Source organism: Pelobates fuscus, chromosome 9, assembly GCF_036172605.1.
Source record: "Pelobates fuscus isolate aPelFus1 chromosome 9, aPelFus1.pri, whole genome shotgun sequence".
Classification (NCBI taxonomy): Eukaryota; Metazoa; Chordata; class Amphibia; order Anura; family Pelobatidae; genus Pelobates; species Pelobates fuscus.
In genome coordinates this window covers 50,926,118-50,953,836 of record NC_086325.1, presented here as the reverse complement: position 1 = coordinate 50,953,836, position 27,719 = coordinate 50,926,118, and the positions used below count along the sequence as shown (strand labels likewise).

General features: G+C 36.8%; 1 protein-coding gene across 1 annotated transcript in view; it reads right to left on the bottom strand.

Annotated features, from left to right (window-relative positions):
* IL1RAPL2 (interleukin 1 receptor accessory protein like 2) overlaps positions 1-27,719 on the bottom strand; it is a 671,170-nt gene that overhangs the window by 626,265 nt on the left and 17,186 nt on the right. Inside the window, exon 2 of the mRNA XM_063431954.1 lies at positions 11,485-11,588. Coding sequence (XP_063288024.1) covers positions 11,485-11,566 — 82 coding nt within the window. The 5' untranslated portion in view covers positions 11,567-11,588. The remainder of the gene's footprint in view (positions 1-11,484; positions 11,589-27,719) is intronic.

Below are 27,719 nucleotides of genomic sequence, written 5' to 3'. Positions count from 1 at the left end.
TACTCCTGTAGAACACTAAGCTGACATCTTGGTTCGAATCTCTGGGTCCAGGCTGTCGTGGACTGCGCCGGACTAAATTGGGGCCTGCACGGGAGTACCAGGCAGAGGAGGCGGCCGATCCTCTGTCGGAGCCATTCTGTGTCTTAATTGAGCCTGCTTCCCCCCCTCTGGACCGGCGGGGGTTATCCCGGTCCCCACTACCGTGCCAAGAGGACTGATCACTCAATCCATTACTACACGGCACATACCTGAAGCTACAGGCCTACTCTCCAACATGGCCTCTGCCACGCTACACGCCCCAAAGCCTGCACACCCGTGCCTGACTAATCGAGTTGACCTCCTACTGCTGAAATTCGACAGCATCTGTGCCCGATTCTGGGAGAAAATCAACGCCCGAGCGGCAACTCCTTCGCCTGGAGGTCCGTGCAACCGGGAGGCCTCTCTAAGGCCTACCCCGCGGGCAACTCCAGCAGTGAAGCGGAGCTACAAAAGGCCAAAGCCAACAGGGCTCCGTGGTGGGCCTACCTTGCGGCTCCGCCGACGCGCATCCACGCGGCAACCCATTAAAGGCAACCCATATGGGAGCAGACCGCGCCGCCAGAGAGAGTCGGCTTGGAAAAGCCTGCAGCAGGGGGATGGGAACTCCGGAGACTCCGTGTCTGCGGCCGGTAAGGGTGCACACCCTGAAGAAGCAGCGCGAAACAGCAGCTGTCCCCCACCACAGCCCAGCAGAACGCTGCACACAGGTGTTGCTGCAGCTCCGTCTACAGGCATCGGATGAGTACATCTCAGCACAGAGCAACTCTTCCCTGCAGCCATGGACTCGAATATCACAAAGTCGATAGATTACTGCAGGGAAAGGCCAGCGGTAGCCTCTATACCATCTAACACCAGGGGCACCCAGTGGTAATAGCACTACTAAATCCAGTAGTACTGATTAGCATGTTAATATACTTATGAACCTCAAATGAATGCCTATGCCTGAACCTAGTTAACTACCCTGCACAATTGACAGGGTGGTCCTGTTTAAATTTCTATGCCTAATCTAGATAATGAGTACATGTCAATATGCATAGCTGACATATACGCTTTACTCATGTAACTTGTTTTACCCTATGATTTTTATTGTTTTTCATAATATAAAATGTGCCAGCTATTCTTGAGCGCCACGACGCCTGCAAGCTGTTCATATTTATCGAGCTTGTTTAAGTCAATAACCTAAGCATAACTTGACTGTCCCCTTGTATAACACACTGCTCTGACTTCGCAACCACTATGTCATTCTGTGTAACTCATAACTTTGCTAAAGCTGTTGGGGCACGGCGAGTAATGCTGTTATATGACCGTTCTCAGATGTATGCCGAAAGCCTGCCGTCCTCTGGTATAGGGTGAATGGGGAGATTTGCAATAAGCGGGCATACTGATCTGATACTATGCCTACTGTTCCCGAGGGGAAAAGGCCCGACTACATGAGGAGTACCTCACCCGACTACTTTTTAGGCTAGGTGACCCCACTCAGGTTACCCATATATGTACAAGCTTGTATATATGCTCTTTAGTTAGCTTTTTAGTTCACTTTCCATATAATTCCTTTTTGTTTTTCTTTAAGTCACTTATCTAGCTGTTCCCTGCCGGGCTCACAGCCCATTAGTCTTCTTATGCAAAGGGCCTTGATTAGATAAATGCTACACATAAGTTGAGTAAGCATATGTTGACTGCCTACTGATCAACACAGCTCAGTAAATGAAGCTTCTCCTGGAGGTATAGGAAGTGAATGATAGTCTCTGTTAAGCTATAGACCTTGCAATTTAATATGACTTCCAGTACGTAACTGCCTGAAAAAACACAATGTCTTAGGCTTGATAACCTACACACCACAGTTCATGCTGGCTATAGCTGTTGATTATTGTTTGTGAATACTACTACTTGTTTAAACAAAAAAAAAAAAGTGCATGTATACTCGTCTACCCCATTGTTACATATGTCTCAATAACGCATGAGGATTGCCGTTGGGGTACCTCATATGTGTCTGTTCACTTGATATGCACTGCAAAAATAAAGAATTAAAAAAAAAAAAAAAAAAAAAAGAATATGCCCTTCTTTAAAACTGGTACCCAAAATTGCACCACATACCATATTTACTCGAATCTAATGCGCATTCAAATCAAATGCACTCACCTCAATTTTTTTAAACCTGGAAGCTGAAAAATGGTTTTTGCCTGTTTTAATTTGCCTGTGTGAATTCGCCGGAATGCAAATTTGTGAGAAAATTTAGAATTTTGCCCGAATGTAATGTGCCATCGAATGTAATGCACATTCAAATTTTGGAAACTTTATTTTCCAAAAAAGGTGCGCATTAGATTTGACTAAATACGGTATTTAAGGTGGGGTTTACCATTGGTTTATAAAAAGAGGCCAGATTATATTTCAGGAATAATAATACATTTGTTTCAGGAATACAAAATTAAGACTGTTCTTTAAATGACATGAACACAATAACTACAGCTTATTGTAGCAAGTATAGTACCATCTCTCCAGTTGTCAAATAATTTCAATGGACATAAAATAAAAAAATAAGGATTCTTAGGCACATAAAGTCAACCCCTCCCCCCCCCCCCAACCTCCCCACCTCTCCTCCCAATGGAATAATGATGCTGGGGGCAGAAAGGCTCAAATGGTTTATAAAAGGTTATGAAACCCCAGAGATGAATGTGAATGTTATATTATGATATTTTTTTTAAAGTTGGTTAAAAAGAGTTTTTACTTCGTTTTAGTTTAAGTGTTATTGTATTGTAGAGGTTAATGCTTAGTGTAGTGTATTTGGGTAGTGTAGGGCTAAAGGCAAAAGACTTTACTTTAGGGGCAGGACTGTTCTTTATGGAGAATAATTGCATAGGTGACATCACTATCCATGCTTTCAAAATCATGATCTGCCCATTTAAATAAGATAGACCATGTAAAATTATATTATTTAGATACACACACACGGATAGATATAAATACAAGATGAAAGAAATGTGATCTATAGCGTACAAAATGGTCAATGGTTTCCTATTTGTGTTCCAAACAAATTGACTTTAGAGCTCTAAATGGTTGAATGTAATCAGTTTTTTATTTCTTTTTTTTTTTTTTATTGATTTTTACGTCGGCATTAAAATGGGAATTTCCATCTGGCAGTTAATTAAAACCTAATAACATACTTCGGCTAGAGGTGTGCGTATCTTTCTAATAAAGGATTGAAACAAATGTTACCATTTTTGAGTTGCTAATGAAGATAAAAATAAAGATAAAGAAACAAATAAAAAAGTATGAATGCCTTTTAAACAGGTCTCTTTTGAAGTGTGTGTTGGTCCGAAAGAGGCAAAAGAGGCGACTCAGGAACTATTGCAGGTTCGGCCAACAAATATCAATATGTATTCCACCTGTATCAAGCAGTCACGACACACAAAGAACAATAACGTGCGTCTAACACATACAGGAATTAAGCTTATTGGAAGTCAGAATTCCAGAGTAGTCAATCCATGGTGAGAAAAAAAAAATGCAGAAAGCATCTGGATACGTTCAAGTTCTCTGTCCAACAAAGCAAATATTTCCCATAATTATTAATAATGTGCAGGTTCAAGCAGCGAGTTGTAAAGTACTCAACATAACAAAAGGAGAACTTGATCATTCAGATCTCCTTAAGGGCATTTTCTGGCAGATACAAACAAGCACCTCAAATAAATAGAAGACTTCAAATGGATTACAAGGCAAGGCAGCAAATCTCTTCCAGCATTGAAATGGTTGGCCGCTCACTGAATTATTGCTCAGAGACCATGACTGACATTCTCATACCTCCTTTCTACTGTGCAATTGATTTTATAATAGTATATCCTCGAAGGCCTATTAGCTTAGACGAATGAGGGATTTTTCATTAAATATGGTTTAATAGATCATGTTCTACTCCTTTTAAAGAAGAACATATGACATTGTTCAAAAAGGCCATAATACCAGGTCTTACACATACAGATCGCCTGCCTCTATGGAGCACCCATTGAAACAGATATATTGTAAAAATAAAGTATGGTTCTGTCTTTGTTGGTTCCACATACAGTTTTCCTATTGATTTACAGCCATTACTAGGATTTCCCGTTCTGGTGATTTATATTACCTAAGACAATGCACAGAATAGTAGCAAACACATTTAATACATTTCGTTTGGATGTAATATTTACTAAGCAAAGCAGAGGGGGGGGAAATGTAGAACTCATTATCAAATCCCTATACAGTACACGCAAAGTCAAAACACAAAGTATATAAAATTATACTCTATCAACATTTGGCATGAATCCAAAACACTAATGGTTTACTAAGACTTCCAAGGTGGCACTTCATCTGATACCAGAACTGTGAAAGGGTATGCACTTAACACTCTTTAATGGTATCTATTAATTAATGACTTTACATCATAAAGAAAGCATATTTAGTGTAATGCTTTGGAGGCACCACTAGGGGCAGTGTGTAGGAAGACATGTGCTTCTGGCAGTTACATCACAGGCCAGCCTACTTACACTGAATAAAAACCAGATGTAGGAGAAACTCTGTCTCTTTGCCTGTACCTGACTGAACCTAAGATGTAGTACCAGCTTTGACTTAACCCCAGCCAAAGGGCTGGGGCCTTGTAAGTAATATGAATTCATTGTAACATTTAGCAATTGTAAAAGCCTTTTGTATAACATTTAGCAACCATTTGTAAGTAATATCTTGTAGTTTTGTATTTTATAATTATTGTGGTAAATTGACATTCTGCTAGCATCTGTTTATTTATTATAGTTATATTAAATATACATTTAATATTACAAGGTTTTGTGTATTTTCTATCCACATATTCGACCATAATACCATGAACTATAAAATATTAATGTTGTTTCGTATTGCTTAATTATTATGTATTAAGAGATTAATATTCATATTTAAGTCACGACCACAACACACTCCTTCAACATTTAGAGCCCCGGTATCTCCACCACTTGGAAAATAGCAATTGGACACTAAACTGAGAGTCGTGGGGAATAACAAGAGCATTGTAAACGTTATAAAAGAAAAAGCCGTGCTAGAAAAATAACGGAGTTTGAGAATGGTTTGAATTCAGCTATTTCGACCTAAAAACTTACAATATTTTGTTAATTCTCAATAATCCTCAGTTTACTGAACAACCCCATAAACCTACTTATTTAGAAAGATGCAACCCCAATAATGGTCTATTATTGGTGGAACTCATCAAGGATTAATACATTTAATCGTGTATGAGATTTGATATCTCCAAGTGTCACCTGAAGGAATTATGATAAGGTTGAGTGAATTACAGCGGAGTACATTTAAAAAAAATAAAAAAAAATAAAAAATATGAACATATAGAGATATATACACTTAGAAAACACTGAACCTAGGCATATAGCTAGCAGAGGTTAACCAGTCGAATTTCATGAGTAATACTCATTGGTGAAAGAAGCACCCCAAGGTCCATCTCCCAACCCCTCACGTTTACAAAATATAGAACGATAGAACAGTTGAGAGCCAAGGAGTTATTGAGGTGGAGTGCACATTATAAATGTGCTGCATATTGCACTGAAAGGGAACAGGGCAATACTACATTAAACTGCCCCCCAAGAGACCTGCTAAGATTATGGAAATTCACCCACCCTATATTTCAAATAATGAATTTCATTTTAACATGTGCTTCCTTGCCAAGTGATAATTAAAAAAATATTCAACTCATCCAAGCTCATTTTAAATCTTTGAAAAGGTTATTTGAGAGATATTCATTTAAAACGTGAAATAAAAATGGAATCTTAAATCTGGAGTTCGATCAGTTTCTTTAGACGTTCATTCCACTATTCCAAATTACTTTGTCTGCAAGATGTTTCGGCAATCTTCTCTTGACAACTCTTTTAGCAGAAGATTATCATCAATAAGTGCTCTTCAAACTCTGCTCAATAAAACACTAATGGCCTTCTTTGGTCTCAATTTGTGAAGTGGAGCATGTTCTTAGTTGATATTTACCATGTACAACTTAGTCATAATTTATGTGGCACCTCTTGACCCAGAATCGGGAACATAATTATCAAGCACCCAAGATCTTTTTTTTCTATTAATTGGCATGTTGATCTGGGACCAGATATGCCATGGTAATCTGTAAATCGAAATGCATTTAGGAGGATACATTTAATAATATGTGTTCCTTAACCTTTTTAAAGGTATTTTCATTGCACATGGTCCGATTACAGATTTCTTTTTCCAGTGCCTAGACTTCCAAAATCCAATTACAACAACAGAAAATGGATCAATTTTAAAGATTTTTCACTGGTATTTTAGCAGTGTGTTTGTAAATGAATCAATATTCATGTTAAAACATGAACATGCCTTTAAAACAAGGAATCTGTTATATTTCTCTAAAAGGTCCCCTTTGAAAAGGAGTGACACTGGAATTGTTGACAACCCGACAAGTGTTCCAACCAAGCACTGCACTTAAAATATGCATATAATTACAAAGAAAAAACAAAATTTGTAATGCACCAGCAGTTATATTACACATATGATAATAGTGATATCACTGTGTTAAATTGAATTAGCTGCAGAAGGAAGTGCTGCTAAATATATGATTATAAAAATACATGTGTGTAGATCAAACTGCAAAAAGTGTACTTCATAAGCTCACCATTTTCAGAAGAGCAAAATTGTAGATTTGACCATTTTTGTGTTTTTTGGTAAGAAAAACTGATTATTAAAACATTTTAACTAAAATCAGGGCTTTTTACTTTAATTTAATATTGATCCACCAAAGTGTCACGGGGAAGCAATCATTTGGCTATGAGAATAATGTTAAAGCAATTGGTGTCCACAATTCAATAAAACTAAATCAATGAATAAAATCAGAAGATTATATGAAAATTATCTCAACGGTTAGTAAAGATAAATATATTTGGGTCCATTTGATCCATTAAATGTTTTTTTGTTACTTTACAAATACATTGTGCTGTTTATACTTTGGTTATTTTTACAGCTACTTCAAATTACACATAAATATTGGATCATTGATATTAAAAAAAATAAAAACATAAAAAAACACACCCAACAAGAACAAGACATACCAAAACAGCATGCAGAAGTGCAATTTTGCCAAACAAATTAATAAGTAGCCACCATAGCTTTACTTGAATACTTTTGATTTTCACGAGAGGTTGTTCTGCTGAATACAATGTAGGCAGATTGTATCTGTTTAGCTTTGTGGCCCTGTCCCAGTTTTAATGTATTCTTGTAAGCTCATTAGAACTACCGGTCATCTTTATTCTAGTGAAGAATTGATGGAGCCGGAAGGGGTTAGAAATAATAAAATGACTGAATGCCATGCTCAACAGCCAAACTGCTTCTTGGATCAATTAAACCTTCATAACACAGACTGTAAAATGTTATCTATGTGTATTCAAAGTCCAGTAAATACATGAAGGGGAGACCACGTTGTCCCTTTCACAGCCTTTGACACAGAGGTGGATACCGTCTTTAGGCTTGGACTTTACAGTGGAAGGAATGAAACTTGGAATCTAGAAAGAAATCTCAATATTTTTGTAAGAAAAAAAATATGCTTATGTATTTTCTTCTTCTTCTAAACAATATGTGTAGACTAATTGATTTCCCATACATAGGATTGCCATAAAACAGAGATTGGTCAAATTTTACACATAATGTTCTAGATCTAGATGTTGCAACCCTACTGTTAAGAGAACGTTGATGCTCTCCGTCAGAGTTTGCACAAGGCTACACAATACATTTGTTAGGTCCTCTGGTAGGAAGTCTCTCTAAATCACCATGAATGGACAATAAGGCAAGAGAAGAGGGAACCAACTTAATAGCGGATTGCAAAATCTCAGATACATAAAGTCTCAATCAGTTGAGTATAAAGATAAAGACACCTACGTCAAGAGAACAAATAAGGGGAAACACAGGAACAATGAAGCCGCCTTGTGGTTTTTGTGCCCAAGCACAGAATTTTTATTTTTTTCGCGTGGACAGAAGAGGAATCACAGAATTTGGGGATGACCTGAATGAACCAAAGATGACCAATCTTGACTATAATAGGGGCTGGCTTAGCATTAGGCCATTGCTGCATTATAAATTGGAAGGCTTATTACATGCTGTTTTTTGTTTGTTTTTTCTTCTTTCCCTGCAGTATAACTGTCTATGTAACTGATTTTTTTATTTCAGATATTTGTATTTTTTGCATGTAAGTGGGAAAATACTATATATACAAAATAATGATACACCTATTAAAAGCCAAATAAAAGCCAACAGTTGTTTGCCATTCAAGTCTGTATAGAAATCAGCATTGTCCCGTAACTGGAAAGCTATAATTCAAAATAATTATTTGCCATTTAGACGCAGCACTGGTGACTGGGACATAATGAAGCCTTTAGCAGAAATTTTCTCTACACAAATAAAGGGATGATAGGCCTATGGAGACGAGTTAAGCAACCTGCGACTATTTACTGATCTTAACAAAACAATGTTAAACATTGCATCAGATAAAAGAATGAGCTATAGCACTCATTCAGAGATGTGACAAGCAATTACAATCAACAAAAAACCCAATGCTTTTAGGATAATTGGAAGTAAAACATAAAAACATCACAATCTCAAGAAAATCACAATTCAATACCCACAAGATACATAATTAGTTCTCTTCTCACTATACACGCACGTCAATGATAATTGTGCTAATAAAGCTCTTTCCCACGTTTGCATGACATGTAACAAAATGTAATAAAATGTGCGACTGAACAGTTATCGTGACATCATTTCAAAATGGACGCCGCAATGCAAGCAAGGACAGACTGCAAAGGATGCTGGGTGAGAACCACAGGTCTCCTACACAGCTGTGTTGTTACCAGAGCTGTTGTATATGTGGATAGCCAAGCATAGATATATGTATTTTCATGGTTACGTACAGCTTTTCCAAAACTGAAACATTGTACAAGTGAAAGAATTAAAAACACAAATGTCATTGTATTCACATTAGATCGAATACAGAAACAGCAGCAACAAGTAAGCCAAGCAAAGGCTTTCTAGTAATATTAAAAATATATTTATTGAACACAACTAAAATGGAAGACCATAGAACTGCCACTACCATGATACTTTGTCACCTTTTAGGTTTTCCTTGTATCAAAATAGACGTAGTTTTGCAACACCTGTAAGGGGGTCTACTTTTTCCAACTGTCTTGCCCTTAAACCAATCAGTAAAAAGCACCAAAGCTTACAAAGGAAATCAATAATAAATGAACACCGCCTAACTTGCAATTACACTTAAAAGCACGGAGGTCATTGCCCCTCGATAACACTTTTTACACAAAGCTATAAAAGTCTTGATTCATCATGAATACAAGAGATCCTTCAGTCTCCTAGTACCACGATTTACAGCACCACAGCATAGAGCAGTTAAAAGAACTTTAGTTTAACATGTAAAGTAGGTGACGCTGACTAAATCCCTTCTAATTGTCCCATGTAAAAATGAAAGTATTTCTAAAAAATGCCACCCACATACTTCTGATTGGCTAGGGCATACACCAATGCTGTCAGTACCCAACTACTGCTTGACGAGCAGACACATTCCCATTATACCCAGTTCTTGCTTTTAAGGTATTTTAATTACTGCATCTCCAAAGTAATCATACAGGTAAAAAATAAATTAGCTAGATTTTAGAATATGCAGTTAACGGTCAAGGGAATAGCTTGTTTTAGGCGAAATTATCCATAAATAAGAGGGTTTTTTTTCCCCATTTCAGCTATTGTGACCTAGATTTGAAATTCCTTTTTTAGGAAATCAGCTTTATTCCCCATTTAGTAAATAACCACAATAGTGCTTGGCTCCTCTATCCGGTTAGCTTGTTGCCAAATGACATGAACCCTTGTGGTGGCTTGCAGGGTAAAACTGCACAGAACTCACAAGTTAATAGCTTGTTACGTGGACAGCCCAGTGGCCAGGTTCAGGTTTGAGCCCTCCAGCAAAAACTCTCACGTTACAAAGTGCAAACACTAATGATAGGATGTTGCCGATTCCTGCAGGGCCAACACAAAGCTGAATTATTAAACAATAAGTAACAGATGCCTTCAGAGAAAGTGTCTCGTTTGTCCCAGAGATGGTTTTGCACATATACATTGCATTTATATTAGAAATTACACTGAGACAAATCACATTTTGGAACCACATTTAATTTTTATTTATTTTTTTAAACAAAAAAAAACAGTGAAGGGATACCATGTTTCCATGCATCGTTTTCACTGTCAACTAGTTAAAAAGTAATCAATACTGCAATTATTTTACAATAGCTAAAAAAAAGTAAAAGAAATAAAGAAAATCGTATATTTCAAGAGAAAGAAAAGAAAGCACCTTTTATACAGGTCAGCAGGTTTTAAAGGTTGAAAGGCACTGTAATATAGGTCGGCTGTCAGGAAGCATTCAGCAAGTGGGTCTAAAGCCCCGTGAACCTATCTATGTACGCTGCGTGACTTTAGCTTACATGATGCGAAAAATCTCTGTTGAAATGTTCCTATCTCTTGAGTGTAAAAATAACCATGCATCAATATAATTCCAATCAATAGACAAGTTCAAGCAAAGCTTCTTGGGTGTTTTATTATGTAGCCCTGTGCACTCCAACGCTCCACTCGCACTGGGGGAGAAAAGCTGAAATACTGGTGACTTAGCTGGAACCAAGAAATTGCCATCCTTCTACTTTCTGCTACAGAAGAGAGAGAATAAACCTAATCAATACTCAGGTTTAACAATCACAAGGAACAAGAGCTAGATGGAAGGGGGTAGAGATATTTATTATTATTTTTTTTTTTTTAAAAAGCACAGTGTGACGCATGGAAAGGGACAACTTTCTAGAACACTTCTTCTATGTGTATAATTTGGAATAAACATGTATCGAAGCCCTTCAAAACAAGGGTCGATCTTACCAAATACTGATTTAATATAGCTCTGTATCAAAAAAAAGAAAAAAGAAAAAAACACACACACACACACACACACAACAAAATAAAAAACACCACCACCTTCCCAAAATATTTAATGCTGAATTTCTACATCACTGCAGTGCAATATAATAAAGGTTATACTCTTGAATAAAATAACAACCCCCACCACCATGGAAGACAAAATGATTCACTGTAAGCATAGCAACAAGAACAATTTAACAAGAATTTAAAAATGCAATACACAAACATGATATGGGAAAGGTGTTATAATATGTTAAAAAAACAAAAAAATTATCGCACATCCACGATATAGTTTTGCGTGTGGATTCAACATGGGCAGATTGTGCAAACCTGCCCACACACTGGCAGACCACATCTACCTATAGAATGTCCAATTACATTTCTAGTAATGAAGTGGAACAAAATCATGGAGAATCAGGAAAACATGACAATAGATGAATCACGGTGTCTTACCAGAATTTCTTTTTGATACCAGCTTTACATCAGCACTTACAGAGGAACAGATCAAGAGAGCCAAACACACAGAGGGATTCATCTTTCACCGACTTAACAAGATCCTAAAATACATAAACGAAAAGAGACCGTGTTAGAAATTGGGAAATAAAAATACAGGCCTGGATTTAAAAACACCAGAAAGTAGATACTTAAAATATGACTTCATACTGCAGATTGTAGCATGCGCCTGTATGTTACCAAGTGGATTTAGAATATTAGAGCACATTTACGCCATACTTCCATCAACAGATAGAGGCGCTGTATCAGCAACAAACTTTCTACCCCTTTGGTAATATTGTAAAGCGTTACGGAATATGCTGGCGCTATATAAATACCAGTAATAATAATAATAATAATAATAATAATAATAATACCACCACCCATGTTGCAATAGACAAAAAAGCATTATCAAAATGTATCAAGGCACTTTACATGTTGCTGCCAATAAAATAACATCCATTGTATAGGACTACAGGTGTAATTGCCAGAAACATTAGTGGAGACTCAAAATTTAAAGGATTTATTGTTTTAATCCAGTTTCTGTCCCATTAAGGGAATTTGAGAGCCTGAGAAAGTTATGGTGTAATTTTGCCAGCCGACAGGTAACCTAATATGTCTTACAGGATAGCATCTTGTGCATATAACATGTATATACCTTGAATCCCACTACATTGTATTACATATTAAAGTTTGCATGGAGTAGAGATTGGATTTGATCCCTGCATTATTGTGGTCATGGCAGCAAACTTTATTTAATCCAATAGATGTCTGAATGTGGCATCAAATTACAAAATCCAGTATTTCTCCAAAAACTGCAATGTGGCTAATGACAAAACACAATTCAGAGGCAAATTTGAGGATTTTCTCAGCACATGTAAAACATGTTCGAGGAGAGTAAACAGTAAAAATTTTTTTTTATTTTTTTTTTTTTTAAAATAGACTCTGGAAACAAAACATTTGTATACAAAATTTAAATTATAGAGCATTTACCAGGCACAATAGCAACCAGTTAAAACTTCCAACTGGACTTTCAAGTACACATTTAGAATGTAAAATCTGAATCCAGGGTTAATTTGCAGCATCACCTTTTTGTGAATCCCTTCTGATTTTACTAGCTTCTAAATTTCAAACAAATATTATACCTATGTCAAGAACAATAGAGAAAACAGATTCATGGTCATAGAATACACTTTTTCAGTCCAAAAGATTAGAGTTTCTCAGTTTCCCTTGAATTCTGTTCTATTTAAATATTCTTAAGGTAACTCTAAGTCTAAAAACCTAATCCAGATAAAGTCCCCTGCTCATTGTGCCAGCAAAAATCTCATCCTCAGCTCACCAATGAGGCCAAAAAGACTAAACCAAATGTATGGGTTCACATTCTTGTATCTACAAGCATTTATTTCATCTGTGGGTTTGCTTTGCAAGACAGAGCTTTGAAGACACACAAGTAAGCTAAATCTCATCGGAGGCCTTATCCATGTGCATATTATACGGCTTTGACTCACAGAGCTTTTAATGAAGTTGTAGTATTGAAAATATTGTATTCAAGTGTCAGCCAACCAAGACAGAGGAGGAAAAGGAGTTACATGCTAAACTACATGACCTTCTTTAATAAGAAAAAAAAAAAAAACCTTCCAGAACTCCAACTTCCCTTAAATGTTGTTCTGTACTCCACCGATGGAACACTAAAGCCGTGATTAATGAGAAAATTAAGATACATCATATTTTCACCTTTCCAGAAAGTATCAAATCCAGCCAGACCATCTTTACAAAACCGTAACAAAAAGCATAATTGAACAAAATGTTTGAGGATAATTGCGGTGATGAGACTAGCCTAGAATATCTTTCAAGTGGCGTGGATAAAATTACTTTTTACTCTCCTCTCCGTTCTCCTCGTTGATTAATTTAAATTAAAAGGTAGGGTTCATTTTAGTTTTAATATGATAATACGTATACCTGCATTACATTGATATAAATACACACACGCATACACATGCACCAAGTATGAACAAGGCAGCACTACATACAATTAAAACTAAAGACCCAATTATATGAAGATTTGACATCTACATTCAATAGTATTAAAATACAATGTGTTCGGAGTGTAATAAAACCCCAGCGGGATATTCAGAGGAAATTGCTTCCCATAACACTTTACCGTAAAAGTGTAAAATGGCTAAGGAGAGTTTTATAGCCAATTTAGAGGGAGCGAGTCATTTTTGCTTTTCCCAGGTTAAACACTGTGAAGCTGTAACTGAAGCGATGCATTAAAAAGGTCATTGATCAATGAAGTTTTTATACAAAATGAAGGGATGCCATGAAAACCTTTACTTTTTTTATTTTATATTTTTGTTAATAAAAGCTGTACAAAAACGACTATTGACTGGATACTGTCACCACGAAGTCATAGGTCCAATATTTTGATCGCCCAGGTAATGACCACTATTCTACTGTAGATCGTCTGTTGCCTTCTCCCTATGAATTCTTACTTGAGAGGCAAAGCTTTTGAGTAGAATAAATGATCTTTAATATTGTTCTGATGTGATTAAAACCCATTATGGAGCACAAGTGTGATTAAACAGTTAGTATTTTTATTAAGCAGTGTGGCAATAATAATATGAACACATTCTACTACATTGTAATGTATATTCTACTCCACTAAAATTATACTATAAATAAAATATAGTTTTAAATGTATCTGTTACTCCAAGCAAGGAATTTAATGTATTTATTGTTCTAATTCTTGTTCTGTAGGTGAAGTCCCTTTTACAGGAGTTTCTTGTTCTTGTGAAGTCTCTTCTTTATGGTAGACTTGGATAATGATATGCCTACCTCCTGGAGAGTGTTCTTCACTTGGCTGGATGTTGTGAAGGGGTTTTTTCTTTAACATGGAAAGGATCCTACAATCATACACCACTGTTTTCCGTGGATATACAGGCCTTTTTGTGTTGCAGAGCTCACAAGTGTGTTCTTTTTTTGTTCAGAATGTAATAAACGGTTGACTTGGCCTCTTCTAATGTTCCTGTATATGTGTTTTCTCTGATTAATTTTTTTTTTTTTGCTGCCCAAAGATAGCCTGTTTCACATTGAGAGCCCACACCTGTCCATGAAGCAGCTTTTGAGTCAATTATTGAGTCAATTGAGTCAAAATGAGTCAATTGGACATTTCCAATTATTTTTGCTCCCTTGAAGAAAAGGAAGCTACATATTAAAGAGCTGTAATTCCTAAATCCCTTCATCCACATTGGATGTGAATACCCTCAAATTAAAGCTGCGACACTGCACTGTAAGCCCATATTTAAGTAACTCAAATTATGACCTAACTGTGTATATATATATATATATATATATATATATATATATATACACACACACACACACATACACACAATATCCAAGTAGAGAGCACTCTGGAGTCTTGTCATATATCAAACTAAATGCTGCTTTATTGTGCAGAAAATACAAAAGGTCGACGTTTCAGTCAATATAGACTTTTTTCAAGACCTTTCAAGGGTCTTGAAAAAAGTCTATATTGACTGAAACGTCGACATTTTGTATTCTGCACAATAAAGCAGCATTTATTTTGATATATGACAAGACTCCAGAGTGCTCTCTACTTGGATATTATACATTGGTCAGAAATTTTTGCACCGGAGCACGAAAGAGACCGGGAACATTGAGGGCTGGGACCTGGGAATATATATATATATATATATATATATATACACACATACACACACACACACACACACACACACCTATATATATTATTAACTATTCTATCAACACTTGAGCACAGGAGAGGTGAATGTCTAGAGTGAAGGACAATATCATTATTTGGCTTAGCTTTCAGCTGTCCTTTGTCCACTTGGTGTTAAAGTTTTATTACAAGTATATGGTGTTAAAAGTACGTTACAAAGATATTTCATCTTCGTAACGAAAAAGCAACGGACATTGTTAACAAAGAGGATATGTCAAAAGTAGGAAATTGCTGCTTCGCCAGTTCTGATTCAAGACTGATATCATGTACGTGCATAGTTTTGTTACATGTGATTCTTTAGAGAGAAAAAAAAATGCTAAATAAAAAGGTCATACTGCATTGTAGAATTTCTGTTAAGTTTTGAGACGGATAAGAAAAAGCGAGGTGATTTCTACAAACAGAAGAATTGTCATTAGTGGAATAGAATATTCATGTTTAGTCTTCAGGCAGTCATCCAATTATGAAATGAGAGCACCTGGAATAGCTCACAGGGCCATTTACAGTGCCCAAATCCAACATCACAGATTCATCACCACCACAACATTCAAGATATGCGTCAGCCCAGCCACCTGCTTCAGACACAATGGGGTCAATTCTACTGAAGGTGATTTGCTCAAAGTCAGCATTTGCAGCTCTGAGTATCTGTTTTGTTTATTTGACAGTTCACCTTTTATTTATTTAATAACTTGAAACTTGTATCGGAAATGTCATCTAAAAACATATTTCACAACGCCAACCTCTACTTTTTATTAGGCAATTTCTTTGTTCTTTGATATAGGTTATCTAGTTTAAAAAAAATAAAAAAAAATTATACAAAATATGCTCTCTACGCATAAAACAAACAAAAAAAAACCACAAACACAACATAATCTTTACCCTGTTCTTGCAAGATTGTGGCGGTAAATATCATAAAAACGGATTCTATTAAATTTTCTCTACTACATTTCTGAATGGGTTTCCAATGATCTTAATTTAATCATAACCACCAGCAGCGTATATTGGGAACTTTTGGACCACACTCCACATTTTTTACTTGAGGGCTACATCTGGACTTTTCCAGACCCCGATGCTCGTATATTTTACCAAGTTGAATTCTGAGCCCCGTTCTTCTGAAACATCATTCCCGCAATATTTTTTGTCAATCTTTTACTTCTTGCATTTAAGTAATTTTATAATAGTTTTTTTATATTATATTATATATATACACACACACACACACACACACACACACACAAACACCCCTATTTTTCAAGGTTTCAGGTTTGGATCCTAGACTACCTTTCTTAAATACGGGTGTACATAACAAAAATAAAATCATGAAATATTAGTAACCATTTTTCCTAAGGCTTATCCTGGTCCTTCGCAAAGATCTGTGGATTTCAGAGAACACAAGTTTATTGATCTTTAATATCTTATATTAATTACTAGGTGTTTAGACATTCTGCCTATATTAAGGGACCCCTTCTTTTGAATTCACACCTAGGCCCTGATTTAAAGGGACACTCCAGGCACACAGACCACTTCTATCCATTGGAGTGGTCTGGGTGCCAACTCCCACTACCCTTAACCCTGCAAGTGTAATTATTGCAGTTTTCATAAACTGCAATATTTACCTTGCAGGGTTAACTCCTCCTCTAGTTGCTGTCTACTAGACAGCCAGTAGATGGCACTTCCATGTTTATAGCACACATTCCATGTGCTATAGTGTCGCTGGACGTCCTAACGCTATGTGAGGACCTCCTGCGTCGCTGAAATCCCCATAGGAAAGCATTAAAAGCATTTTTCAATGCTTTCCTATGGGGAGGTCTAATGCGCGTGCGCTGCATTGCTGCACATGCGCATTAGGTCTCCCCCGCCGGATGAAGTCGGCGGGGGAGGAGCGTGGGCGGACCCTGAACCAGCGCCGTGGGACATCGGCGCAGGATACAGGTAAGTCACTGAAGGGGTTTTAACCCCTCCAGCAACTTGGGAAGGAGGGGGGGTGGAATGGAGAATGGACCTGCAGTGCCAGGAAAACTGTTTGTTTTCCTGGCACTGGAGAGTCCCTTTAATATTTTTGGATACGCTTTTTAAAATGATTTAACATTTTTTGGATAAATCTTTAAAAAAAAAAAAAAAATATCACTTGAAAAGCATTTCAATAACATATTAAAGTGGCCTTGCCATTATAGGACATCAGTTATGTAATCAAGCATTCTTTCACTATTTGCAATCTCTTTTAGACACACATGGGCATGCTTGGCTACCAGCTATGTAGTAATTTGAGGAGGAAGCCACAGTCCTCAAGATGTTTTATGTTAAGTGACCGAAAGCAAGGAATTGTCCTGGATGGCATCTATACATCTCCCCAAATTTTGCAAGGTTTCTATTTTGTGTAATGCAGAAGATCAGCCCCATGGAAATGTGTTATGTTAAAACAGATTTTGCTCTTTAGATTAGTGTGTGTTTGGGCCCTGGGGTGGAACAGTTGGAAAGTAGGGTGGGCCAGTGCTCTACTCCACATTTTGGAGATTGCCAGGAGACTTTGGGTGAGGAATCCAGTTCCAGAGTTCCAACACTGATTTAACTCACCTGAAAAATAATTAATTGCAGGTGCAGTTACTCCCCTGCCAAGAAGGAGATCAGACTTCCTATTGGGTGTCAGGCACGCAGCTAAAAGAAGCTGAAACATAAAGGGAGATATTGTTGGGAAATGGACAAGCCATCCAATCCAGTCAGTTTACTATTTTTCCAAGAATGTGCTCAGAAGAGCATGGGTTTGTTTTGTTATACTTTGCTGTACCCTGTTAAATCTTGGAGGCACAATAAAAAGACCAATTTTACCTTACCCAGCGTATCTCTGAATCTTGAAAAGACTGTTGTAAAACTGACCCCAGGACAAGGTACCAAAGTATAGAAGTACTTTTGTCACATTTACATTTTTTTTTTTATTATTGTGCATTCTTTTTGCCTTTAAAAAAGGCGAGAACCTCTCTTCCCAAAACCTGTAAGATGCTTAATGTTAGGAATGGTGAGATTAGTGTAACCTTAGGCACCTCACAGACATGTTGATGCATCCTGACTTCTGACTCACCTCAGAGTTTATACAACTGTTAAAGGTCTATCACGCCTTTCAGCCCTAGACATACCAGGCATGTATTACCAGCTGTAGTTAAAAAGATCAAGTAAATCAGGCGTTTAAGTGAGAATGAGAGATGAATCCCCAATGATTCTAAACTGGTGGATGTGGAACATGAACTGAAATATACTTTATTTCAAGGAACACTGCAAGCACCATAGCCACTACAGCACAATGTTCCCAAGTTTAAATCGTAAAGCCTTCTGCTTACAGCTGGATTTATTCTCTGGGGTCCCCTTGGTGACACCCCCTGCCCATAGCTGGAAGTGAGAGCTTGGAGATCCAGCAGAGCCAATTCCGAAAGAGTCAGCTGATCGTTTTTTGCCATTGAGCTAAGCTTTGCACCTCTTGGCTCCGTTCCGCATTTGGAATTTTCAGCTGCAGAGATGCAGGGACCCATGCCTGGCAGACCCCAGGTAAGGATTCAAATGGTTAACCAATGGTGCACTCCTGGCTCCATAACCGTTACAGCATTCTGTAGTGTTCCGTCAATGATCAATACATTAAAAAATCCATACGGAAGAGAAGATAAAATATGGGATCATAAGACATTTTAATCTCTGTTTTGTAGCTGGATATGAAAAAAAACTGCTATTTTTACAAATGGGTTAATCCAGCCTCTAGTGGCTGGTCATTGACAGCCGCTAGAGGCGCTTCCGCGCTTCTCACTGTGATTTTCATTGAGAATGCTTTCCTATGGACTGGCTGAATGCGCGCGCGGCTCTTGCCACGCATGCGCATTCAGCCGATGACGGCAGAAGAAGGAGGAGGAGAGTCCCCAGCGAAGAGTGAGCCAGGCACTGGAAAAAAGGTAAGGGATTAAGCCCTTCCTCCTGGCGTGAGGGGGACCATGAGGGTGGGGGCGCGAGTTTTATTTTCCTGGCACTATAGTGGTCCTTTAACAAGAAAAAAAGTCCTATCATTATGTTTAGTCTTCATGCAGTTATCCAATTATGAAATTGAATCACCCAGAACTGCTCACTTGGCTATGTACGGTGTCCAGATTTAACATTACATATGTGTCACCACTGTATTAAGGATATGTTTCACCTGAGCAACCTACTCCAGGTACAATGGGAATATTTTTCTAAAGATATTTGTAGCTTTATGTACTTTGTTACTTTCTTGTTGATTTTTTTTTTTTTTTTTTTTTAGAGTTTATTTAATAATGATAATAGTGTAGACCTGGAGTTTAATTGTACAATACAGATTATCACTTTGTGGTTGTCAAGACAGCAACTGCAGCTAGAAGACTACTTGCTGAAGTGAAAATCACATAAGGAAACAAAACAAAATAATAAATAAAGCTGCGGTTTGCCAAATACATTGTTATAAGTGATGTTATTTCTTCCTCCTCACACCTTTAAAGAATGGGGGGAAAAAACATAAGACAAAACATCACAAAACAAAACATACTAACAAGTGAAAATGGTGCCATAACAAGTTTAGATGCTCAGAAAAAGGTACATGTATAAAACATCAATATTGTAAAAAAAAAAAAAACACACAACAGTGTAAGAGGTTGTAAACAAATTAAAAATAACAACATTACAAAAAAAATTTTTGGCTTGAACGGCTGACCTGGATTTATTAATTTGCAAATGTTTTCGAATTAGGCAGTGTGTCCTAAAATGCAAAACTCTCTGGTAAATATCACAACCACTATCGATTTAATGAAAAGAGAATCCAAAATGTATGTATGAAGTGTGAACACAACTCAAAATGCACAAAAGCAAATTAGTGACTGATATAAATGTATTTACTTGCATATGGCGAAAAAAATATATATATATTTAATTTTTTATTACTTTTTTAAGTAGCTTTAAATAAGGTAGTCCAAGAAGCCATAGGCCGTAGGCAACTTCCCAGGATCTCAACATTTGCTAGCCAATTGGCTGTGGTGCAAAATGACTTGGTATAGTGAATAGCATTTCAAATATATATATGAATAGGGAAAGGAAGACATATCAGTTTGTCATTCCTCTCAGGTAGTGACATAAAATTTGTAGGTTATGTTTTACATCTAGTAAGTGAAAGGGACATTTAATTTCCCCCCTTATCCAGCCAGATCAGATGGTCTTATATAGAACATGCAAAGATACAAAAATATTTTTTTTTTTTTAATTTTTTTCTTTTTTTAAAGGGAAGGAAAGCACATCCATACACATGCAACGATATCATCTTTAGATAACTGCAGCTAGAACAAAGTATTGTTTATAAAAATACATTTTAAAAAAAATCTCCTTATTTTTGCCAACTCTGCTTTGTTGAAACAGCTTGATAGTGGCCCTGTATTTCTCTAATGTTGCCTAGTAGCTCTTTATGCTATTGGCATAATCGGCAGAGACACTAATTAACCTCAATCTGCTGTCTCTCCTCATCTAGTGACAGTGAGCGAGAAAGATTTAAACACTTCACATCTTTTGCAGCTGAATTCTAGCACACTACTCTGTCCTAAAATGAACATTTAGAAAGCGCAGACTTTCTCTGCTCTCCGAGCAGCACTGGAAGCGGCAAAGTACTCTGGGCTATGCATTTTTACCTCATTAACTATGGATTCTGTCCCACTAAAACAGACAGTTCTTTCTTCCAAAATACATGAACGGTAGTCAGATCTCTCAGTGCAAACAAGTAGAAGTTGCAGGGACAGATTTATTAAACCAAAACTATTCTATTCTGGCCCAGAAAGCATAGTGTTTAAAAAAAAAAAAAAATAATTCTGTCGGCTTACAGAGACAGATAACTCATTTAGCACTTTGCTCCCAGAACAGCACCTGCTTTTACCTTGATAAATATGGAACAGTTAACTCCCTCTTAATAGGGAACTCACAAGGTCCATACTGATATAAACTTGCCCAATGCCTTGTCATGATGAAACACTCCACAGGTAAAGCTATGATGCCTGTTCACCTCGTCTCCTCAGATCCAGTTTGGCAGACAGGGTAACATTTCTGTAGAACAATGAAGGTCTCAGCAGTGCTTATAATAAAAGATTTGCCAATAGTATGACATATTGTGAGACAAGCAGCACTGGCGTTAAACATAACACTGCTTTTTATATAGTCAGATACATCCTTACACTACATTTAAAATAAATGGGCCCTCGTTGAGAGTACAGTGTAAGGCAGCCTGTGTTATGGTTTAGAATCACAGACCAGCTCATACCGAGCTACACAACGATCATATTTATTGAATGAAGGGGCAGGCATACAATAGATCACATCACCTGTTCCTTCCTATTACAGCTTGGTCACTCACACAGAGAAAAACAGGTGGTGACTGCCGAGAGTAAAGTCAATAGTATGTGTGCGCATGAATGTGTCTGTGTTGGTCCATGAATTATTGCACCAGTCAAGCAAAATAATGCATTTTTATCGAGGTTTGTGTCTGTATTTGTTAAATTCAGTAGTGATATACTTAAAGACCATCACCCTCTGTTCTTGCACAGGGAATAGATCATATCTGTAAAAATAGTAACTGGGAATGTGATCAAAAACATAAGGAATAGGTTTTCTTAAAAAATGTGAATTAATGCATGGTGTAGTGAATACTTAAAATTGAAGTTTGGAGTATAATAAATCGGTCAGTAATTTAAGTCATTCTGCAATTAAGAATAATAAGAATAAAAAAAATGGAAAAGAAATATATATATATACACATTTATAAAGAAGACAAAATCCCCTGAAAAGTTGGGAACCCTAGCATGCATGGAAGTAAGAAGATTTGTTACAGTAACCAGATGTTTGGGGGTACTGGCTACATCTGATAAAAAGCCCAGAATTGGCTCCTTCCTTAAAAGGGACACTCTACTGTAATACACGCCGGGAACCTCCCAGAACTTGGTCACATAAACCAGCTTCCTATCCTGTTCCGTAACGCTACAGAACAGAAGTCTCGCCGCTTATGAAATTTTGTTCATAGAGAGTTGATTTTTTTCACATGAAAAAAAAAACAAACAAAAAAAAAAAACATAAAAGCAAAGTAGTGTAATATTGCAAACACAATTATATGGTTAAAAAGAGGTAGATAGTCACACTCACAAATAGAGAGCAGGTAAAGAGACTGCTCAGGCTAATTGCGCTTTTTTCACTGTATATCAGTGCACCCAGGAATAACTTCCTTGATAGATTAGATGGACGGCCAAGAATAAAGAATTAACTTTATTCCATTCTAATAAAAACAGCAGGCACTAAAATGTGGGTCCTCCTCATCACCGGCAGTACAATACACACGGTTCCCAGATGCCGGCACTTGTGGTGTTCCGAAATCTCTTTGATTGTTCCGGGAGGCGGAGTCCACAACGTGGAGAGGTGGCAACTATATTCAGGAGATGGGAAATGAGGAGGGTGTATAAACTTAATACGTTAGAACCTTTCGGTCTAAATATTGAGTTTGATCTCTTTAAAATCTTTTCATTTTTATAAAAAAAAAAAAAATGTTTTATATATATTTGAAGGGTTTATTTTTCATGTGAGGTTAAATTAAATTGTGGGTGTTACTAAACTTAACACTCCTCTAGATACATCAATGTACATGAATCTTTGTGTATATTTATATGTATTTTCTGATGTATGTCCCTTTAAAATAGGACATTTGATGTTAAAATTGTGAACAGTGATTTTACAGATTCTATATACATTTTATAATGTATGTCCCTTTAAAAATGGGACATTTGAGGTGAAAATAGTGAGCAGTATTTGGTTAAGGTGATTCATGTGATTGTATAGATTTACCTGATCTTTAGGTGTATTTTAATTTCAAGTGATTTTTTTTCTGTTTATGTCTCTTTAAATTTTGTGTAACAGAATAGCTGATCTAGAGACAGACAGGGACTAATTTACATGTGGACTTCTTCTAATAGCACCTATTTGGACTAATACACACCCATATATATAGGCGGATATAAAATAGATGGACACTGGCCGATACATGTGATCTGATGAAGCCAATTGCGGTGAAACGCGTCATCACGTTGTGACACAGGACGTTGTGGACTCTGCCTCCCTGAACAGTCACAGAGATTTCAGAACACCACAAGTGCCAGCATCTGGGAACCGTATGTCTCTTGTGTGTATTGTACTGCCGGTGATAAGAAGAACCCACTTTTTAGTGCCTGCTGTTTTTATTAGAATGGAATAAAAGTTAATTCTTTATTCTTGGCCGTCCATCTAATCTATCAAGGAAGTTATTCCTGGGTGCATTGACATACAGTGAAAAAAGCGCAAGTAGCCTGAGCAGTCTCTTGACCTGCTCTTTGTTTGCGAGTGCGATAAACTACCTCTTTTTAAGCATGTAATTGTGTTTGCAATATTACACTATTTTGCTTTTTGGTTTTGTCAACCTAAAATTCAACAAAATCAACTCTCTATGAACTAATTTTGTGAGTAAAATAGCAAAATGTATCTTGCACATTGGTTTTAAGCATTGACATACACAGTTTATAATGCACTTTGATGTGGAATGGTGCAATAATATTTGCACATATATCTTGCAGTGTGTTTGCACAAAATATTGTTTTCCCACACGAGGAACTACACTTCTATTCTGAGCACAAGCACTTTGTAGCATTGATTCATATTACTTGCTGGGGTTGATTGCAATACACAAGATTTTTTTGTGAGCACAATCTTAAAAGGCACAGCACACTTTTTTTTTTTTTTTTTTAGAATTGAGTGTTGGAGAGCTAATACACTAATAAGGTGTTGCTAAAACAATTTTAAGGTGAAAGAGTAAGTTATTTAGCGCCATGTACAGTTGGTTCTATTTTTTTATTTTTTTTTGTGGGTTTTTTTCCCCAAGAAGTGTTGACAAGGTTAGTGCTCTGAGCAATTACTGCCTCTTGAGTTTAGATCCACAGAGCTACAGAACCAGGAAGTAACAGGACTGGTTGTCTGATTGACAACCAGGGGAGGTATTACAATTTATAAAAGTGCCAATTTCTATTGAAATCTGCACTTTTTGCAAAATGAAAAAGAGGACACACTCTTCAAACCTAGAGCCCTTTAGCAGGCTGAAGTGTTCCGGTAAGTAGTAATACCATACATTTTGTGTAATCATCGCTCTAAAACGTTTCCAGCAAGGACACTTAATCTCTAACAGTCTAGCATCGTGGGAGAAGAGGCCTTGTATTCAAAAGATTAATCCCTGTTAATTACTATGTGTAGCTCAGTGAGCGTCAGACAGTAAGGGTTCTAAGCACAGTTGCAAAATACAATTATTTGTTTTTAAATAATCTATTTGTTCCATTTCAAATAAAACTTGAATGTTTTAATGATAAATAAGCAATTTTGGGAACAAATCCACTCCAAGCATATACCTAGCCTAGGGCTTAATGTATATGAGCTGAAAGGCAAAACAAAATTGGCAGTCAGCTGGCTTACTCTAAAACCGTCCAGCATTTCTATTTGTACTATTAAATGGAACTTTCCAGTCCCAATAAAATAAATCATTAAATAAAAGGAACCCAGGGCTCTCTAGGTTATATGTGTTTTGTATTCATCACACATAGGAAACAGAGTGACAGAACATCCAATTTATACATCGGGCACTTGGGTAATGAGACTAGATAGTTCGGCGCATTCATGATGATTTGTTTTATTTTTTTAACAAATGTCTATATATAATATACAGGGGCTTGGCAAAAAAATAAAATTCAAATAAAAAGCTAATTTAATGGTAAACAGGGGGGCGGGAAATTAAACTAGATAGGGATAAGAACACAATAGAGTTAGGAATCCAAAATGTTGCAGTCACCTCCTCTATTTTATCGATTTGAGTAATTTGCTTTAGACATTTTTTGGTTTAGTCTGTAATGATATTTTTCTCGTGTGTATATGTAAAAAAAATATATACACACACACATACATATATATATATACACACACACACACACACACACACACACACACACACACACATAATAAATAAAAAAGGAAGGTTTTGCTAACCTTTCAAGCATGGGGACTCTCCTCCCGTGACATTCAAGGAGGCATGGCTTGCTCCAGTGATGTTCAAATCCAATTGGGACCTGATGTGCAGAGAGCCACATGCTCATCTAAGCTTCCCCATAGGAAAGTACTGAATTCTTTTGCAGTAGAAGATGATCAACATCAAACATCACGTAACAGTTTTACACTGTCAGTGCATTGGAATCACCTCTATAACGTCAACGTTTTAACTTGAAGGGAGTAAAATGACAGTGACCGACAAATGACAGGGACAAAGATTAAAAACAGGCCCATGACTAATGACTTAGGTGGTTCTTTAAGATGGGTTTTCAGGCTATCAAGGTTTATCAGTATAAATTAATATTTATTTGCAATGTGAGATGAAGGGAAAAAAAGGTTTATTTTCATTCTTAACCAACAATTTCCAAACCTTAATTTTCACAGTAATCAGTGCAATTGTCTGAGATAATTCCCCATTGCCTCCTCATGGTTACACAGAATAATTACTATTTAGACAGGAATAACTTGGAATGAGCATAATATTAGTTTAATAATCCAGAAGACATCGTGTCCTTCTACTGGATTTTGCTGCCTGATGGACAGATGTTGCTATAACGACCAAACCTGGCATTTACCCAAAATAGATTTTCAACCAAGAAACCTTAATTCAGTGTTTTCCTACTGAATATGACTTGCTGCTCTAAAACATAAAAACTTTTTTTTTTTTTTTTTTTAAATAAAATCCCACAGTTGTATGTGGAGTCTGTGGGTGTTTCGTTTTTTTTACCGGGGCAGGCTCTATACGATAAGTGGTTCATTTGAGATCTTTGTATATAACTAAATTTCTATTTTAGTGACCAGAAAATCTCTCCTCCCTACAAAACGGTTTGCTGTTTGCTGCACCTTTAAATAGCTACTGTATGAACCATTATTTGTTTTTTTTTGTTTGTTTGTTTTTGTTTTGTTTGTTTTTTGTTGTTGTTTGTTTTTCACAAGTGTCTGTGTTTTACCTCAGTTTTTGTTAAAGTGGGCTTATTCACTCCCAGCACTCTCAACCTATACTTGCCACTCAAACTAATCAGGCTAATGTAGATGTGCACTGCCTTATTAAGGGTATAAAATAATGATTCAGGATGTATGCCCTAGGAGAGCCTAAGGTTTGTTCCACAATGGTCTGCAGAAAATATTTGTACCATAACTAGTACTATGAACTGTAGTGGTTATGGTGCCCTTTTAAGAGAACTTGGCATTCCTGTACATTGGAAGAAATAGGAAGGTGTGTGGCATTCTAAGCATGGTCTCCCAGACTGCTGAGAAAAATTGATTTGGAGTGGGGAGAAGAGATAATGTGGGAGTATTTGTGACATGTTCCCAGTTACTGACTTTTCAATAAATCTGAGCTCTCCATAGATGAAACTGCATTCCTACATATAAAAATGTATTTCCGAGGCTAGAAATCTTGAATACGTCACAACAGGTTAATACAATGCGGTATACATTTCTCTTAGTAACAAGTCATTTCTGATGCCTTCAAGAGCACAAAGCTAGGTTTATCTCTGCACCAAAAAGATCGAGAGGACTGAACCATTCTCCCATTCTCTAAGAGCATGCGGTGTAGAATTTGTTTAACAGAAAAGTGAATACTCCTAGTTCTGCAAAGTATAAATAGGAATCGCCACTTTATAAAGAAACCCTCGTTCATTGCCAAAGCATATAAGAAGCAGTGTGGACAAAATGGCACCTTCTGTTTCAAAATAGATTTGTTGCTCACATTGCATGAACAAAACCGTGGAAGGATATTCAACAAAGCCAGTTCATTGTTGGACTTGGATATCACAAAAGTTTCATTTGTATTGACTGAGTTCTTCGCCTCTCGTCACTCTTTCAACTTCCACTACCTATTGGATTCTCACACAGATTACTGGCTTCCCCTCTCTGACCCACTATTGGTGGAGTAAGTGCCCAGCTTTATACAAAGCACTTTTAAAGGCCTGTCTCGTAGAGAGTTATGATTAGAGAAAACCAACATTGTACCTCCTGCTGCAATTATTTCCAACAGGTTTTTGATCGTAATGTAAATAAATAGTCATCTTGGGAGACTCTAGGACCAAAGAGGAACAGGATGGGAGAGAAACTTGCTGCTCTGAAAAGGCTACTTTTAGAACAAAATTATGAATATCAAACTCGTTTACACTAATGCATATTACATGATGACAAGAATTTGGACAAAACAAAATGAGATACTCAACTGCAAAACCAGACCGTACCTTTATTTAGAATGCTCTAATATTTTATGTGCACCATTACTTATAACTGGTATCATATCATCCTACAAGTTATGTATATTTGGTGACCACACAGCACTTAC